The following is a 19,323-nucleotide window of genomic DNA, read 5'->3' as shown; positions in this document are numbered from 1 at the left end:
ATGGATTTATTTTGGTGATTTTGAAAAGTGTTTTGGTTTGGCCATGTTTGTTGTAGTACGGAGTTAAAATGATGGCTTTAATCTAAGTTCTCTTGTGGTTGTTGTTGTTGTTTGACTTGCATCCCACTGGGATTTTTGCACAGCGTTGGTGTACGGTGCTTTTTTCTGGAAGACTTTGCAGTTTTTTCCTGGATTTTTCTGTTTGCGCATAGTCACTTTAAGATGTTTTCTTGTTCATGTTTTGTTTTTTGTTTGTTGCGGTTGCACCCGATTCAAGAGCCGAATGGCTCACAGGGCTATACGAAATAAATGAAAAACTGAAACTGAAACTCTGATGGTGAGGTCTGGGTGCACCAAAGTGGTGAGTTCTGGAACCCCCGAGCGGTGAGATCTGAAGTCTCTGGTGGTGAGGTCTGGGCCCCCTCCTGACGACGAGGTGTCATGTCCCTGGAGGTGAGATTTGGATGTCCCATGGTGATGGGAACTGTCACTCTGGAGTTTCTATTGGTGAGTTGTGGGCGCCCTCTGATGGTAACAACTGGAATTCCCCTCGTGGGAAATTCTAGTAGCTTTGTCGCCCCCTGCTGGTGAAATTTACCACGTGTTTGCTTTGTGGGGGTCTCGTGGCGCTGACCAACGTTGACCTCGTTGACTCACACCAGACGCGCGTTGAGGAGTGCACGCCGATGCCACGCCACGGGATGAATTGATATATTTATCCTTGTTGTGTGCATTCTATCCGCCTAAACGTGGCCTCGCCACGTTCATCAGGGAAGGCCTAAAGGACCATGCTTTTGAAGGCCACCACCACCACGAGTGACGCCTCAACGTCGTTGACCGTCACAGTTGGATCGCGCTCATAGTCATCAGTGTACACAGCGTAAGTCCCCAAATGAGGAATGAACATCTCGACCGCTGCCAGCAGCAGCCGCTGTTGTTGCAATTTGATGGCCCGACTCCCATTGAATGTCTGTCGAAAGGAGCTCCATAACTCACCAGATTACTCCAGGGAACAGACAGATTCCGACAAAGATTCTGATATAAGTGGGTGGCTTCAACCAATAGCAGAGCCAGGATTTTCAGGCAAGCCCTCCAGCAATGAAAAATGATAGAGGAGTTGTTAGTAAGTAAGGACTTGTCCCTTGCTTTTTATTCGACGCGTGTGCGGCGATGGCGCAGCCATCGATCGAGGGTCGAATTCGAACCGCGTTGTGTGATCGACATCGCGCTCGCTGAAGGTGAATGCCTTCAGGAAGTCGTGTGCTGTATACGCAACGGCGCACAATTCTGTGAGTCACTTATAACCGCTTTGCCGTTACTTATTGCCAATTGTGGACTCAGACTATTGTCCTATCATCTCATAGAGTCCCTGGCAGTGGGGGTCGCAAAATGCCGATTTATTACTAATAAACCCCAATGATCCGATTGAAATTAGGGATTTCGATCGGATCATTGGGGGGGGCACGTGCAACCCCCCACCCCTCCCACGAGCTCTACCAATGACTTCAACAGCTCATCTATACCTCAGTGGGCCATACCTGGTAAAATAAAAAATTATTCAGTTTTAGTTGATGTGCTGCGAACCGCCACCTTATCACTTATCTACTCAGTGCGCTCCAGCCTGGCCCAGGAGCTCTTATACACAACTGGTAGATCCACAATTCAATAACGCAATGCGCCTCGTAACTGGAACACTGGAACTGACACCCTTCTTCCTCTGGTAACCTATTCTGGCAAACAGTCTGCCACGAAATGTCCGCAGATACACGCAAACTGCAAGGGAGTATACACGTGTTCTACATTACTCTTTGGTTCTTTCGGTAAAGTCACGTAGGTATAAAATAAAATAGATCACGACGTTTCGGGCGCAACACAAGCGTCCGTCATCAGGAGGGAAAGCTTGGTCTGCTGCTGATGCAGACTTCTTTAAAAAGGTTTCTGCTGCTGATGCAGTCAGCAGCAGGCCATGCTTTCCCACCTGATGACGGACGCTTGTGTTGCGCCCGAACGTCGTGATCTATTTTATTTTATACCTACGTGACTTTACCGAAAGAACCAAAGAGTATGGATTCCTGCAGTCACGAAAGCTTCAAATCAAGAGTGTTTTACATTGTATTGTCATACGCAAGAATACAATCAAATACGTTACTTAAAATCAGTCTAGAGATGAATTGTAAACTGAATTGTTAATGTATCCATTCAAAGATGTTCCTGGTTTGCTTGACATTCAGACGCGGCGCGCTGTTGCTCTTGCCCGCTTTATCTGTGTATTTATTTCGTAATTCGGCCCTCGGCAAAATGAGACTCTCGTATCCGCGTACACGCACAACCTGGAAAGCCAGACCTCAAACCAACGACCACAGCATTGCTGACCCAGCACACACACACACACACGTGTAGATATCAGCTCCGAGCTATACAGATCACGTGCAGTGTTTTTCATTACAAAAAGTGTTTTTAAAAAAACGATACCACGCACAAAACATTACGGTGAGCATGTCGCTGCGTTGGCAGCGGTGCACAGATAACAACGCAACTCAACACACTTGTCAACAACATTGTGGTCTGAATAGAAAAACAAATATATAATGTATAGGAAAAATGACCATTGCCTATGATGCGTTTTTCCTTTTTTAAGGTAATGTTATTTAACACATTTGTTGAGTTATTTATTCCTGTTATGATTCCAAACGACAGTGAGGACTGTCACAGTGTTACAGCGACGGCCACAGCAACCAGACGCAGTTTGAATAACCGAGAAAAAGGATCTAATTTCGTGCCTGGCGCAATAACAGCCGCTATGTTTCGTTGACGCTGCACGTACAACGTGTCTGGTTTACAACGGGGGCCCACGTGTCCCTGGAGGAAGAAAAAAAAACACAATTCCGTTTCAAGTGTAAGAGTAATGCCATTCCGTATAAATACATATCTTGAAATAACGTAACTAACACCATTTCCAAACGTGTCGCGCGTGCAAGATTTACGTTTTGAATGACCATATGTACCTATTAATGGCTATGTGACTTTCCCCGTTAGAGCCCGTTCATGGTTCACGATCATAACCAATAACCACGTATGTTAGTAGCCAACCACGGTGTAGAGTCTCGTGCTGGTGAGAGAAATATTTTTATTGGGGAATTTTAAAAAGATCTGAGCTAATTACTTTAATAGTACTACTGTAACCCACGAATGTAAACGCTACACATAAGTGGTTTAAAAACCTTCATTGACCACCGGACCTCTCAAGATGGGGGTGCGTGCGAGTGCCCATCAGAATCCGTGAGATTGACTCGTGATGGCGTGAGACGCGCCGTGGGGAGAGGGGGAGAGAGAAATCGTTTAATTGTGTGGACTCGAGTCATGTGACTTGGACTCGAGTCAGACTCGAGTCATGAATTTGATGACTTCAGACTCGACTTGGACTTGCATAACAATGACTTTGTCCCACCTCTGTTCAATTGTGTTCAACTTAAAACTAATTATTATTTGGTGGTGCTTGCTACTGCTGTGTTGGCACATGGTGAACACGCACAATTGATAACATAAATCAAAACATTCGTCAACAACACTCTGACCTTAATAGGAAACTATATATATAAAATACGCAACGTTCAAGGCAAATGGTCCTTCTTCATAGCACTCTGCATTGATGTGCTAATGAAGAAGGGCCATTGCCCGAAACGTTGCCTATTGTACATATACAAATGTATTGCTATTGACGAAACGTGTTGAGTTATTTTGTTGTGCGTGTTGGCTCGGTGCTGCGTAACGCGCACGTGAAACGCGTGAGATTTGAGATGTCGAAAACATCGTGCACGTGAGAGCAACTTACTCACCACGTGTGATTGCATAGCAATGCAGAGCACACGTGAACAATATAATAACGCAGGCATTATTATTATGCTTTACTTATTCCCTGCATCGTAGTCTTTATCTAGTTATGGCGACAACTTTGCTGAGACATCACCACGACTACATTTCTAAACTAATGAGAGAAAAAAAAACCAACGTTGGTTAAGCTTTCACACGCACTACTTTGCTTCTAAAAACCACACATTGCTTCTAAATTGTGAATACAAGTCTGTACAAAACCACGAGACGCGTGCCCTGACGCTCTTGGCTCGCAACACCGCACACACACACACACGTGCGCGGCTGTCTGTCATCTTGACACTTCTTGTGAACACCTCGCAGGGGGACACGCGGGTCTCAGTGCCGAGTTTTCCGCATTAAACGCAGCGGAGAGAGAACGATCGCCTTGTAGGCGTCCTTGAACTGCCGGTTCATCAGCGCGTAGAGGATGGGGTTAATGCCGCTGTTGAGCCACGTGCAGTTGGCAGCCATCATGTGCCAAATCGGTGGATATGTTCCCTTTCGATCGATGACGTTGAGCACGCAGAACGGCAAATAGCAAACCACAAAGACCAAAAAAATCACGTAACACATCTTGGTGACTTTCTTAAACTCGCCGTCCAGATTTTTTTTCACCGCAGAAGCCGCCGACTTCTCCTTCTTCTTCTTCTTATCCCTCCTCTTTTTGGTGACATTCTCACCCGCGTCGAGGTCGCTCGAGTTCGCCGACGCCTCGTCGTGACTTCTGCTCGCGCTGGGCTCGTCCCGCAGCGCCTCCGTCCACGTGGCCGCGGTGGTGTTGGTGGCGCTGTTCGCTGCGTCCAGGCTGCACGAGGTGCTCGCTTCTGCGGCGCCGCCACCACCGCCGTCTCCCTCCCCTGCGCTCCGGGCGGCCCATGCGCGCTCATCCGCACTCGGTACTTGTGGAGCGCCTTGGCGGACACGGTCACCCTCCTGTGGATGAGGCAGTAGAAGACGGTGATGGAGGCGATGCCCGCCACGAAGTAGAACACGAGCAGGACGGTGGTGTACGGGCGTCCTCTCTCGCGATGGAAGCTGCACGTGCACACCTGCTTCAAGAAGTCGAAGCTCGTCCAGAGAGGCGCAAACGAAGCGAGACCCATCAGCCACGGGGTGCCCAGGAACGCGGGCATCGTGTACCTGGTGTAGATCCGGTCAAAGAGGCGCTTGTCCCTGATGAGAAAGTAGCGATTGACCGAAATGGAGCCCAGGTTGAGTATGGACACGGCGTTGGACATGAAGAGAAGCAGGCCGAACACCTGCAGCCGTCCGCTCCCATCCTCCATCTCAAGTGGATGTACGAGTCCACAGTGATCGGTTGCAGAAAGGCGCAGTAGAGGAGGTCAGACAGCGAGAGGTTGACGATGAGCGCGTTCAGCTTGGTCTGCAGCTTCTTCTCGATGCCGAACGCCAGCATGGTCATGCAGTTGCCCAGGGTACCCACCACCGTGACCAGCACGCCGAGCGCGGCTCCAAAGTAGCGATAATTCTCGATGGATGGGTCGCTGCAGGTGAAGTTCTCCATGGCTCGCGTCGTCTCGCCAGCACGGAGTCCGAGTGCAAAGCTGCTGGACTCTAACCCTGGTAGCTGAGTGTGAGTTTCCTCATTCCTGTGGTTAAAGCTTCGACTCGATTATTTTTGCGACTCTTTCTCTCTCGAAAAAAACACTAACAGTAAACACATATTCTTTATTAGAATTTCCATCATTATTTATCATATCGTGCTAATCACACACGCAGACCACTGGAACTGTGGGCTGACCACAGCCCGGAAAACGTAGTGAGCAAAATAAACGCGTGAGCGGGGAAACCCGCGTTAATAATTTGCGAAATTCTGCTATTTTACACCAAAGCGAAGACGTCTGAACACCTGGGCCAAATGAGCATGCATCGTTGCCTTCAGATCATTGGCAGGAGACGTGTCATTCACGATCTATCCACTGCTAGATAGAGGCTTTCACTCGCCATCTGGCTCCTGCACATTATTTGATTTATCGTTCCGTCTCCGCGGTGGTTCATTTCCCCGGGCGTGTACCTACTACTACCCTGGCAGCCACTCCGTTGTTAGTCTTGACCGCCGACAATCCTCGCTTCTAGCGACGCGTCCTGCCCAAGCCCATTTATTAACAGTCAAACTAAAGTAATATATTAACTCCTTTTTAATTTTACAAGGTAAGGCCCACTGAGTTATGCGACCTGGCCACAAATGATAGCTCAACGAAGTGGCACATTTTTTAAATATAGTTCATAATAAAGTTTTTGGGTTATATCGCATGTATACATGTGTCGTAACCCTCCACCACCCGACACAGCAATTAGTAGAGGATTTGTCAGTAAACAAAACGCCAATTAGTTACTACTTCAGCCCACCGGTGTGTTGTAAATCCACATTTACAATTTGAGTACGACGTTTCGCTGGTAATTACATCCAGCATCATCGGGTGATTTGCCATAATAGAAACATTTATACTTACGTGATCTAACCCAAAAACTTTTATTATGAATAATATTGGTCGCGAAAGCCTACGTGTTAAACTCAGTTTATATAGTTTGTAAACATATTGAAGATATCTGTCAGAGGAACACAATTGGAAAACAAAATAATCTGTATACCACTAAGGGCGGTCATTGAAGGGGAACCGGGATCAAAATGATGACGGGAAAAGGTGGACGATATTAAGGTGGATGAGCTAAAGGTGGATGAGATAAAGGTGCATGAGATAAAGGTACATGAGATAAAGGTGCATGAGATAAAGGTGCATGAGATTAAGGTGCATGAGATAAAGGGGATGAGCCTAATGAAAACCAACAGACCAGTGTCCCTAAAGAAGCAACATTTTAATCAGTGTACAATACCTGCTTTGACATGTGTCCAAGTTACTCTTGTTGTTTTTTTTTTAACTGGATATAGCGGTGCCGGACAGTGCATTGGAATGCTGTGACGATATGCCAATGCATCGATCAATACCGATTTTTAAATTCGCGTTCGATGCAAATCGAATATGGTGTAAGTTAATGGCTTCGCGTGATCTCTCCAGCCTCCAGAGGCTGCTATATTAATCACAATATTAAACATGAACCGATTCCTAAATTGGTGTTGTCCACATGTTAGATCCTTTACGCCCCCCCCCACCCTTGAAAAAAATGTCAGCACCTTCAACAGAAACGTCGTAGTTCATAACTGGAAAAGAACAAAAATCCACTTAGAATCAAAGTAGCTTCATCGTTTAATAGCTCCCGTTTCTTCATTTTGAGAGTGGCAGGGATGATGTAAGGCTAGATTTGAAGCTTTCGTGACTGCAAGGATTCATATTCTTAGATTTTTTTTTCGGTAAAGTCACGTAGGTAAAAAATTAAAATTAATCAAAAGTAAAATAAAAATAAAATAAAAATCACGACGTTTCGGAGGCAACACAAGCTTCCGTCTTCAGGTGGAACCGTCACAGCACGATTGCTGTACTTGATACAGTTAATTTTTTACCTACGTGACTTTACCGAAAAAACCCTAAGAATATGATGTAAGGCTTCCTCGGTGACACAGCACCTGAAATCCTGGAACATCTTTGTTTCGAGGCAGCTTTGTGGGGTGGCCGATAACCGCCTCCGGGCGTTTCTGCAACATCCCCTCCCTACTCCCTTGGGAGTTGGACATGTCTCAGTGCCTCGCTTGAGTACCCTCCGAGTTAATCCCAACTACCAGCACCCAGGATGGGTAAACAAAAGCCATCTCTTGTTTTGTTTGTGAGTGCGCGCACTATCGTATTCAGATTCATCATGGGTTGGTTTTCATTTCCACATGGTAATCCACTCTGTTGGGCTATCATTTATGGCCAGGTCGCTTCTAAAAAATAACTAATAGCTCGGTGGGCTGTACCTGGTCAAATTAAACAAATTGCGAATTGTTTAGTTGAAATGTATTTATTTTTAGTGATTTGCTTATCTTTCCTATACTTTGCACTCCTATCGTTTTTGTTGTTGTATTGTTTGTTTTGTTGGAAATTTCTGACCTGCCCCTACTGCGAAAAAGAGCTTTACAGCTGATCGGATTTCTCCCGGATAAAGATACTGACTCTGTATGTCACTCTGATTACGATACATGTGGTCAAATCACCGATCGGCTCTCGAACCGCGGCAGTCCGATGGCAACGTGTTAATCACAGCGTTGCGTGTGCTCAACGGCGGAGTTCTTGTGTGCGTCTGTGCGTGGGGGGTGGGGGTGCTGACCCTTGGTCGTTGATATTCAGGGAGTCTAAACACGAGCACAACAGGGGGGGGGGGTCAGAGTCCTGCATCTGCTCGGTTACCCGCGGGTGATCGGCGAGTGGGCGGATGGGTCGATATTAGTTGTTTGATTTGGGGGTTGTAACGCAACGCTTATTTATGGCTTGCGCCGCGGGTCCGGGTCATGTGTTCATCGTCGGAGTCCGTTTCTCTCGGAACGACACCACGAGAGCGTCACAACGAAGCCCGTCAGCCGAGTCGCATCGCCAGACAGAGGAGCAATAAACTGGCACGGCACTGCGTGTGGCTTCATCAGGTGCACACTCAGCACGCAGCAGGAAGAGCGCACTCACACCCAGTCACACACTCGGCACAGGCGCACCTCTTATTACAACGGGACTCGCACGAGCGATGTGCACGACGAATGAAGGACAATGGTGTACAGGACACGTATCGAGTGACGCAAACACACACACGCAGGCCCGGCGACTTATGGATTAATAAATAAACACATGTGTGTGTGTGTTGATTTGAAGCTTTCGTGACTGCAGGAATCCGTACTCTTGGGTTCTTTCGGTAAAGTCACGTAGGTGACTTTTATTTCTACCTACGTGACTTTACCGAAAGAACCAAAAAGTGTGTATGTGTATCTTGTATTTCTGTCGCACCGTGCTAATCGGAGGTGCGTTGACATGTTTTCTCCCTCGCCTGGTATACAGGAGGTCGTGGATTCGACCCCGACACTGGCGCCTATGTATGTGGAGTTTGAATGTTCTCCTCGTGATCGCGTGGAATTAGCTCTGGGTTCTCCGGTGTTTCCCTCCACATTTAGAAACATGCGTTTGGATCATTTGGCTGCTGTACATTTCGACTGAATAAGCCACATCTCTTCTTGGTTCTTTCGGTAAAGTCACGTAGAAGGGAAATAATAAAATAATAAAAATAAAACATAATCATTATTTTATTATTTCCCTTCTACGTGACTTTACCGAAAGAACCAAGAAGATGAATCCCTGCAGTCACGAAAGCTTTAAATCGAAATTTAAGCCACCTCTCGTTGAGTGATCATTTGTGGCCAAGTCACTTCTGAAAAAAAGAGCTAAAGAGCTCAGTGGGCTTTACCCGGTGAATAAAATAGTTTAGTTTATGGTGAGGATGTCAACTATAATGTCAAGAATGATGATTAGATGCATGTTTTACAGCTGTCAAAACGGGATCTCATCGACTAGAAGAAAAAAAGATAAAACCTACATTTAGGTATCGGAATGATTAACGGGTGATGTATGCACTTTGCGACGGTGCAGAATTTAAGAACCCAATAAACACTGCAAATGCTAAACGAAAGCTGTGTGCGTTGCACACAAAGTGTGGTGATGTCAAGTGACAACATGCAAAGCACGATGGAGGGGCCAATCCTATGGTCACAATGTTTACGTTTATTAATATTATTATCACCATCATCACGCGAATTTGTTTCCAGCCTCCAACAAGCCCTCTTCTCGATTTGAAGCTTTCGTGACTGCATAGAAGGGCCGAAACGTCGTGAGAATTATTTTATTATGTTTTATTTTTATTATTTTATTATTTCCCTTCTACGTGACTTTACCGAAAGAACCAAGAAGATGAATCCCTCTTCTGTTTTGGTGAGTTTCTCTTCATCGGCAGAAAGTGCTGGAATTGCTTTATCCCTGCTCGTCATAGGAGACGCAACAACATCACGCAGACACGCGTGGGGAAGTGAGCAACTGCAGGTGGCTTTCTTCACCGCGTGATTATTTCCTCACACGTTTATCTCATGACTGTCCCCACACCATCCGGTTCTGCCTTGCAACACGCGTTCCGTTTAAGCTGGTGTCCTCAATTACTGGATTTACAAGAATTCTTGTTAAATGTGGGTGACACTGCGTGACCCTACACGACTTAGCAAAAGTAATTTCCACACGGATTGCGTAAACACATTTACAGTATCTGTTTATTTCTTGGGAAAACACATTAACACATTTTTTTGGTTTTGAAATGAACCATAGGATAAAGAGGTGAATTTACAGGGTAATGTTAGGCTCATAATGTCAATCCTCAACGACAACTGTGGACACTGAGACAATGGCACAAACGCCCGGACGCACCATTCACACAGCACAGCTGAGCGTACAGGAGCAACGGGCTATTGCTACTCATCTGTGAGGTCCCCTGCACAGTTACAGGACATGATCCCAGTGAGCAGTTCATCGCTCGGAGGGTCTTCACGCTGATTGTTCATCAACCCAGGTAATAATCTACATCGACAAGCCACCCAACACCGTGGAAATCCAGGTGTTTCACCGGAGGACGCACAACAACCACTACACACACACACCACACCAGTGCATTTAGATCAAGACTCTCGTTTCGAAATCAGCTCAACAGTCCACATTAGCCACGGCTGTGCTCGGAACCAAGCCGACTCGTCGCCGCATGGGGCGTACACGGATTTTTTTGCTGCCACCGCCACCCCTGCCGCTGCTGCTGGCGCCCTGCAGGGCCGGGGCTCTATTTGTTCATGTTGAGCTCGATGAGGCGTCCCGCAAACACGGCGATGGTGCCGATGACGCACACGAGGCTGAAGAAGCCCAGCAGGATGTGGTCCAGAACCATAGCCACGAACTTCCACTCCTCCGCTGCCTGTGGCGGGTGGCGGGGGAAGGGGGGGGGGCACGGAAAGGGGAAAACGCGGGGCAGAGGGTCGCCAACGTGAGTGGTGGCACCAAGGCGTTTCGACAGCCGCTGTTCGTGAAGACACGCTACGCGTGCCCTGGTCAGGCGTTTACACGCAGGGCTTCATTTTAACCCGGTCTGTCCAGGACACGGCCCAGCAGGTATTTATGCATCCAGGACACTGCACCGCATTACACTTCTCGTTACGGCTGTGGCTATTGGTCACGTGTCTACTTCATTCTAAAGGTGACTCAGAACTAATTCGGTGAGAAATTAAGCCGTGATCACAGGTGTTTCAGTGCCCCATTGTGTTTCAGTGAGATAAGGAGTTGAGTAATTGCTGGAATCTATGGATCTCTCCCAACTAATCTCGCGTCCCACATAATCCCATGGCCAAACATTTGACGTCGTAATTCCTGACATTGAGTTCCGTCGCTCTTACCACCGTTTTGCCCATCACTTAAGCGACCACCGTATACTCATACGTCTACATTTGCCTCTCTGCTACCAACTTCCTCTGGATCCCAAATCTCCTTCCTCCGCACTCGACATCTGGCTCTTTCACTTCTCCGTTGCTGAAATTTCTCTCCTGATCGCAGCTTCATTGACCCCCCATTGAGCCATACATTGCCACACTGTCTGCTGCTGCTGCTGCGAATGATCTCACCCTCTGAACAACTCGTATCTCTTTTAGAGCCTCCTCAGCCCCTGTATCAGAACCATCCACTTTTTTTAAGGGTGGTCTGGACTCGATTGCTATGCACGTTAGGGTCATTGTTGTGATTATTACTAAATAGAAAACGTAGGCCATGAAAGTGTCCCATGGTGGGATTTTCTAAACAAATTCCATCACAAGTTTATCAGCGTCAAGTTTACCGATTAAAACACATGTTCATAACCAGAGCTGGGGCAATTCCTTGATTAATTAATTATAAATGATAAAATCGACAGCTTTATCGTCAATTACTCAGAACCCTTTAAATACTGCGGTGCCCCAAACATCCCCTGCCTCCCGTAGGCAGGAAACCCTTGCAAGCCACGCCCAGGGTGACGCGGCTGATGATACCGACGGTATCACCTCCCGTCCAGCGACACGTACCGGAACAGAATGCGACTTTCATTTCGCCTCCCACGACTATGTTCGAGGGTATCCGATTAGTTGAATAATCAAACTGATGAATGGAACCAATGATCGGTAGAGGAATCGATCACGTAAGTCAATCGGAGTGCCCAGCCCTATCAACAACCCAGTGAGAGAAGCGGGCTTTGGCAACGGGGGACGGGGCTGGTGGTGCCTGCGTGGGACGGTGCGCTGTGACATCGCTGTACGGTCACGCTCGTCACACTTGCCACAGACGAACCACGATACCTCGCTGATCTCATCACGGAACATAAACCATCACGCAAACTCCGGTCATCCTCGCGGCAGCGGCTTTTGGCTAGCCGTCGAACAGAGACGGTCATCGCATCGCGCGCATTCAGATGCGCTTCTGTGGCCCTCTGGAACGCTCTTCCTTCCGATGTTAGGAAGCCACCGGTGCTTTGCACTTTTAAATCTCGATTGAAAACTCACTTCTTTAGAACTGCTTTTTGTATTAAGTTTGTTGTCCTTCCCCTGCACCTTCAATGAGCGCTTGCTGGCTCCGTGTGGTGTTTAAAAAGTTCAACATACACCCATACACACTCACGTTGCTCGACTCCTGGTCGCCCTTCATGTGCTCCGCAATGTACTTGATGCCCTCGATGGCGGCCCGCACGTCGGCGTTGCGCGTGATCGCGGAGTGGTACACCTGACCCGGCGGCTCCTGGTTCCCCGAGATCTCCGAGATGTCCAGCCCCTCGCCCATGATGCGCTTGTCCTGGCGCTCCTTGGAGGGACGCTTCATGGTGGAGAAGAACATCATGCCGGGGATGGTCTCGATGAAGAGCTGTCAGAGTGCACGGGGAAAAGGAAAAGGGTGCGTCATGGACGAGCGCCGTGCGGCTCCACGTGGGTGCGATCGTCGAAAGTTCGAAAGTTCGCCCGTAACGTGGAAGGCGTTTGTCTGAGCGTCACTGAAGGAAGGGCGCCTCACAAGGAGTGGAAGTCATGAAGACCGACGCCACATTCAACGGCGAGTGACAAAGTGGTCATTGTCCAGAGCGGTAGTGTATCGGTTAGCGCGCTGCGCTTTGAACCCGGTGACCTGAGTTCGATTCCTGCTCACGGCCAACACCAGTGACAATTATCTGAACTGGCCTTGGTCTCCCCTAGGTCGACTCAGCCTCAAATAAGTACCTGGTGTGGTGTATTTCCAAAAGGGAGACAAAGGTGACCGGGTGTGATGTTGGTCACCCACCCCCTCGTGTGCCGTGCCGGCCTTAATAGGATCTCGCTAACAGCACTTGCCCCAACAGTCTGTTAAGGCTATACAGGGGATCTTTGTCTTTGTTATTGTCAAGTCTAATTTTGCCATTGGTCAGTAGTTATACAATACAAACGGTACCGTAGCAACTCTGCATCCAACTCTGTAGCTGTTGTAACTGTTGTCGTTCTCTACCATGTGACACTTTACTGCTGTATACTTACACGAATACCCGACGGATGCCTCTATGGTTCAGTGTTGACATTTCTTTGAAGTAGGCCCCATTAGGGACACTCAAAAGCCAACCTCATCACGTGCCACCAATCAGTCTGCCCTCAGGGACGAGCTGATTGGCTGGAAACAACCTGGCGCTGTCGCCCTCTGGCCCAGACTCCACCACCGTGGGTGTCCACAGCGCCGCGGTATTCTCATTACAGAGGCAAAACCTCGTCGAATGAAGCAGGGTCGACCCTGCTTCGCTTACGAGATCCATGATATTGGAGCACTTTAGGGAGGGTGGGGGGGATTTGTCTGTAAGGCATAACGACAACGTAACTGAATCATCTAATCAATCGTATGCGGTAATGAATTCATCATCTCTGGCCGAGACGACGGTCAATGTCAAGCTCAAGGTCAATACTCTCCTGCATACAGAACCGGCGCACTCGTGTTGGTTGTTGAGAAACGTAAGTGGGCTTGGGCAGGAAACATCCACGACTCGAAAGGAGGATGGCTGATGTGAAGGACGACGACCACGGAGATGGAGCACCGGGATCAGTTCATGTGCACGACGAGCTGGATGTGGCATCACGGGACTGTGAAGGATGATGATGGTGCGGGCAACCCTTCACTTTGCCGTGGATAGATCATGGCTTACGATGATGATGATTATGCTTTCACCTCAACTCCGATTAGCACGGTTGGCTACGTACGGTGCGAATGAAGTTCAATGTGCAGCACATACACCGCAGTGGATAGACCATGAAATATGATGGTGATGATGATGATGCCTTCATCCAGTAGCGGTAAACCATGGAACGACGATGCTTTCATTCAGCAGTGGATAGACCATGAAAGATGATGATGATGCCTTCATCAGTAGCGGTAAACCATGGAACGATGATGCTTTCATTCAGCAGTGGACAGACCATGGATGACGATGACGAACCAAGCGCGATGTGCTCACCTTGCGGACCCAGGGCTGCATGGTGTGGGTGCTGGGTGAGCGGTGGTGGATGTTGATGACCGCGACGGTGATGATGATGGCCATGATGACGAAGATCATGGTGAAGAGCATGTACTTCCCGATGAGGGGCACGTCCGTGGACGTGGACGGGATGAGCTCCACAATGACGAGCAGGAACACGGTGAGGGACAGCAACACGGAGATGCTCAGCGTCATCTTCTCGCCTGCACATCGTCATCGTGATCAATGTTTACAGTGTATTACCACCACCAACCGCAACCACCACCACCACCACTACTACCATCGTCATCGTGATCAATGTTTACAGTGTATTACCACCACCAACCGCAACCACCACCACCACCACTACTACCATCTTCATCATGATCAATGTTTACAGTGTATCACCACCACCAACCACAACCACCACTACTACTACTACCATCGTCATTGTGATCAATGTTTACAGTGTATTACCACAACCAACCGCAACCACCACTACTATTACTACCATCATCATCATACATGATCAATATATCACCACTGCAACCACTGTTAATAGATTCTCAGAAGAAACACGACTAAATCCACGGAAACCACCCTTATCATCATCATGAAGAATACATCACCACCACAACCACGCACCATCACGATCACCATCATCATCATCGTAAGCATTACATCACCACCGAAGAATGACCATCATAATCATCACTATCAATACTACGACCATCAATAAATCACCAACACAACCAAAACCATCACCACTATCTTCTTGTTCTTTTGGTAAAGTCACGTAGAAGGGAAGTAATAAAATAATAAAATAAACATAATAAAATCAAATAATTCTCACGACGTTTCGGCTACAACGCAAGCAGCCGTCTTCAGGTGAAGGCTGCTTGCGTTGTAGCCGAAACGTCGTGAGAATTATTTGATTTTATTATGTTTTATTTTATTATTTTATTACTTCCCTTCTACGTGACTTTACCGAAAGAACAAGAAGATGAATCCCTGCAGTCACGAAAGCTTTAAATCGAAACATCACCACTATCTTCAATACTACATCAAGACCACATCCACCATCATCATCAATACATTACCACCAAATCTATCATCATCATCATCATCACCCAGCGGGATCATGATGCGTCTGGTGGTGCTATCACTGCACACCTGAGTCCGTGGGCAGGTAGAACACGAGTCCGGTGAGGAAGGAGAAGAGCAGGCAGGGGATGATGACGTTGACGATGAAGTAGAGGGGCAGTCGCTGCATCACAAAGTGGTACGTGATATCGAGGTAGGGCTTCCCCGGGCAGCAGGTGTAGTTCACCCAGTGGGTCCAGCCGCGGTATTCCTTCATCACCCACTCTCCGTTCTCCATGAAGTTGCTCATGTCCTGGTGGACGCTCTCCTGGGCAGAGGTTTGGCGGGCGGGGGAGGACAGGTCTCGGCACACCAGGTACAATCTATAACTTACACTTATCACCGACGAATCTTCTGGGTCACAAGCAGACTGGCTGTAGGCACGCGAATCGTTGACACAGCCCGTGGTGAGAGGTACGGTATACTGCACGTGGTGTGCCGGCTGCGGGGAAAACTTTCCAGGTTGCTGACCAGGACAAACTTGGCTCGAAGTGAAGCCCTGGGGTGCCTCGCAGGGCAGTGCTCGTGCACGGCATGGGGCCCATTGCGATGGAGCCTCCTGTACCCACCTCGCCCCAGCGTTCCCCGGTATGGGCACGTGTCTTGCACATACTGTGCACGTACCCGTCATCTTAATCACTCCACGACTGGATGAGGGTCTCGTCATGAGTCGTGGGTTAGTGAATACGGGGGGGGAATTAAGACACGGGAGCACAGACGTGCAGTACAACAATGCATTTTGCTGCATTGTCTGCCGTGTTAGCTCCCCGCAAGCCCACTGGCAAACCGTCGTGATGGGTGACCACCGCGCACAAAGAGATCAATGGTTCCAACCATTCATCGCTTGCTCAATTACTCGCCACGCATCTGTGTGAACCGCGCGAAGGATCTGCGTCGACACCCGGAGCACGTTGCCATCAGTCCCTGGTTTAATCGGTCGATGTGCCCTCGTGACGACGACGATCTACAGGATTGCACCCACACACCTGCTTGATGGTGACCTTGCTGCCGTCGTAGGTCCAGGTGCCGAGCTTCATGCTGCAGTTCTGCTCGTCGAACGGGAAGTGGGAGACGACGATTTCGCAGTAGCTCTTGAAGATAACCGGTGGCATCCAGACGACCTTGCCAGTGTGCTGCACCAGCAACTTGGTCATGTGCACAACGGCAAAGTCGCCATCCGCACTGCGGACAATCGCAAAAATCACACCGGTGACATCAACGCAATTAATCAGACACACACACACACCGATGTTGAACATCAGCGACATCAACAAAACTAATGTGGCTGTGATAATGTACACTATAGCATAGTAGATCCCCTCTTAACGACGGTATTTGGTTCCACGAAACCGGTCGTTAAGCGAGTATAGACAATACGGTACACCAAGAATTCAAAAAGAGATGTTTCCACTTCAAAGCGCAGCAGACACCGAATGTAAACAATGCCCGACACTCACGAATGGACGTCGCTGATTGGCCGAGGCCTGGTGAGACCACTTTGGAGCTCGCCGATTGGCCGAAATTGATGGTCGCGTGCTGATCGTAAGCCCATCGTTAACAGGGGAGTGGTCGGTAAGTGAACATATTGGGCTCTCAGGAGGCCGTCGTTAAGCGATTAATCGTTAACAAGGGTTGTTATTAAGAGGGGTTTTACTGTACTATTAAAATAATGTATGCCTCAAGTTTCCTGGCTGGCTGCTGGCGATCAATATCATCCAGAGTACAGCTTTTTTGGGTTAGATCGCGTAAATATATAAATGTGTACTAGTAACGAATTGGCATGTTCTGTTTACGTGACAAACCTCACTAACTGGCTGTGGTGGCGGTTTAACGACACATATATTTACACGATCTAACCAAAAAAAAAACCTGTATCATGAATAACTATGTCGTTGGTGGCTGTTGCGCGCCGTTGCCACCGAAACTAGCTGGGTAACTGGCCAAAACGGGATATTCCGTGTAACAAACATCACATTGAAACGGCGAAAGAAAGTTCATAAGACGAGATCATAGATAGAGACACTAAAGAGGTGGGAGTAACGAATGCAGAAAACTGGCACGGTTCATTGAATATTGCTCTAATGTTTGTGCTCCTATTAACGCAATGACTTCGGTGGAATATTCTTTAAATCCTTGACAGCATAAAAAAAAACTCAATACCTATTGTTGGCAATTCTTGCATTTAATAAAGCAGATTACTTTTAGTTCTCCGAGATTGTGAGAAGAGTGAAAATGACGGCTCTCGTTTTCTTCTGCAGAGCAAGTTTTCTGCTCGTAATAATACATTACTTTGTTTTATCCAGCCAACCAATAAATGTTAAGGCCCCTGACCCCGTCACATTTGGGACATCACAATCAGACACACACACACTTCAGTGAGATCACACTCCCACATGGTAACCCACACAATATGCATGGAAGGTTTTTCGCATGGAAGCTGTGGATTATGGCTGAGACACGTAAGGATACTAACGCAGTCAGGCCCGGGCCAAACTGTCGCCCTAGATTCATCATCATTCGCTCGCAACCCACGCACGTACTAATGATAGTGGCACAGCAACTCCAGTAAAAAGGCATTCATGTCCTGTACAAATAACGCCAGGGCTCGCATGATCGCGCACGACACAAATAAGTCCTTGCCGTCGGTTTTGTTCAACTCTACAACAAGCAAGGCAATTAGCACCATACAAAGATGTGCGTTACACGTACAACAGAAGCGCGTGCAAAATGTCATGTTTCACAGCGCCTCGTGAGATGAGCTAAACATTCAATTTACAAGCCACATGCCACAGCCCAACAGCTGTACGGCTGAGTGCTCCCAGATCAAACCTCGACTCGTTTTCTTAAGTCATCCAGGTCTACGAAAACTGCAGTGCACTCTGATGAAGTTCAACGTAATGGCACTAACTCTTAGGAGGTAGAAATCAATGTCGGCCACCTAAATACAGGTGACCATTCCCAGACTCCCTGGTCAAACCCGGGGGGACAGGTAAAACTAATTATTACTGGCCAAGACTAATTAGAGAATCCATTGAAATTGAGAGAAACAGAAATAACTTCAATCGCTCTGACAGCTACAGGCTTAGTGCGGCCTGGAAGCGTATTATTAAATAAATACAATTACAATTCCTTATAAGGGAAACAAATACCAATGAATAACAATTGAATGATTACCAATCTATATAATTACAATACCCTCCCCCTCTTTGCCTCGAATCACTGCACCAGATTGAATTAAATGATGACGTCACCCTGCTGCTGCTCTATTTAAGACCGGAAGCAACAGGAGAGCTTCACCATTCTTGCCCGATGAAGCTGATTGTAATTATCAGCGAAACGTCGTACTCAAATTTAAAATGCTGTTGATTCTCTCTTCAACACACCGGTGGGCTAAAGAAGTGAATTATTTTGTCCTTTGAAAAACGTGACACATTTTTTACTGTTTGGCCGTGTCGGGTGGTGGAGGGTTACGACACATTTATAAATAACGCGATCTGACCCAAAAACCTATATTATGAATAATATTGGTCGCGAAAGCCTACGTGTTAAACTGAATGCGGATCTATATGGTATCTAAATGCAAGCGCATCTCAAGATGCTGTAGAGAAACAGTGGTCATATTTAGTTTCGAGAGTGTCCGACAGTTATAGGCAAAGGGGAAGAGCACAGTCTTGAGCCTGGTCTTAAACAGCACAGATAGCATATAGAAAGGAATTCCAAGCTATGGGAGCAGGAGAGGAGAACGAGTAACCTTCCACTGAGAGAAGGTTGCCTGGGCTCTTCATAGAAGGATTTATCTATCTGCTGAAGATGCTCGCGGTCGACCTGGACTCACTGGCCTATTCTGCACTGTAATATCTG

The 19,323-nt window shown here is 47.6% G+C and overlaps 1 protein-coding gene and 1 pseudogene across 1 annotated transcript; both read right to left on the bottom strand.

Annotated features, from left to right (window-relative positions):
* Positions 1 to 778: 778 nt before the first annotated feature.
* Positions 779 to 5,398, bottom strand: LOC121852147 (annotated as a pseudogene).
* A 5,225-nt stretch (positions 5,399 to 10,623) lies between these two features.
* Positions 10,624 to 16,640, bottom strand: LOC121852146 (acetylcholine receptor subunit alpha-like). The gene is made up of 5 exons (XM_042346239.1): positions 16,449 to 16,640; positions 15,493 to 15,730; positions 14,320 to 14,543; positions 12,477 to 12,716; positions 10,624 to 10,755 (listed from the first exon to the last, which is right to left on the bottom strand). Exons 1-5 carry the CDS (start codon positions 16,614 to 16,616, stop codon positions 10,624 to 10,626), a joined length of 1,002 nt encoding a protein of 333 aa, XP_042202173.1. The 5' UTR covers positions 16,617 to 16,640.
* Positions 16,641 to 19,323: the final 2,683 nt, after the last annotated feature.

Source organism: Callorhinchus milii, unplaced genomic scaffold (assembly GCF_018977255.1).
Source record: "Callorhinchus milii isolate IMCB2004 unplaced genomic scaffold, IMCB_Cmil_1.0 Scaffold477, whole genome shotgun sequence".
NCBI classification, from domain to species: Eukaryota; Metazoa; Chordata; class Chondrichthyes; order Chimaeriformes; family Callorhinchidae; genus Callorhinchus; species Callorhinchus milii.
Note: the sequence above shows the minus strand (reverse complement) of the source record. Positions and strands in the feature narration are given on the sequence as shown.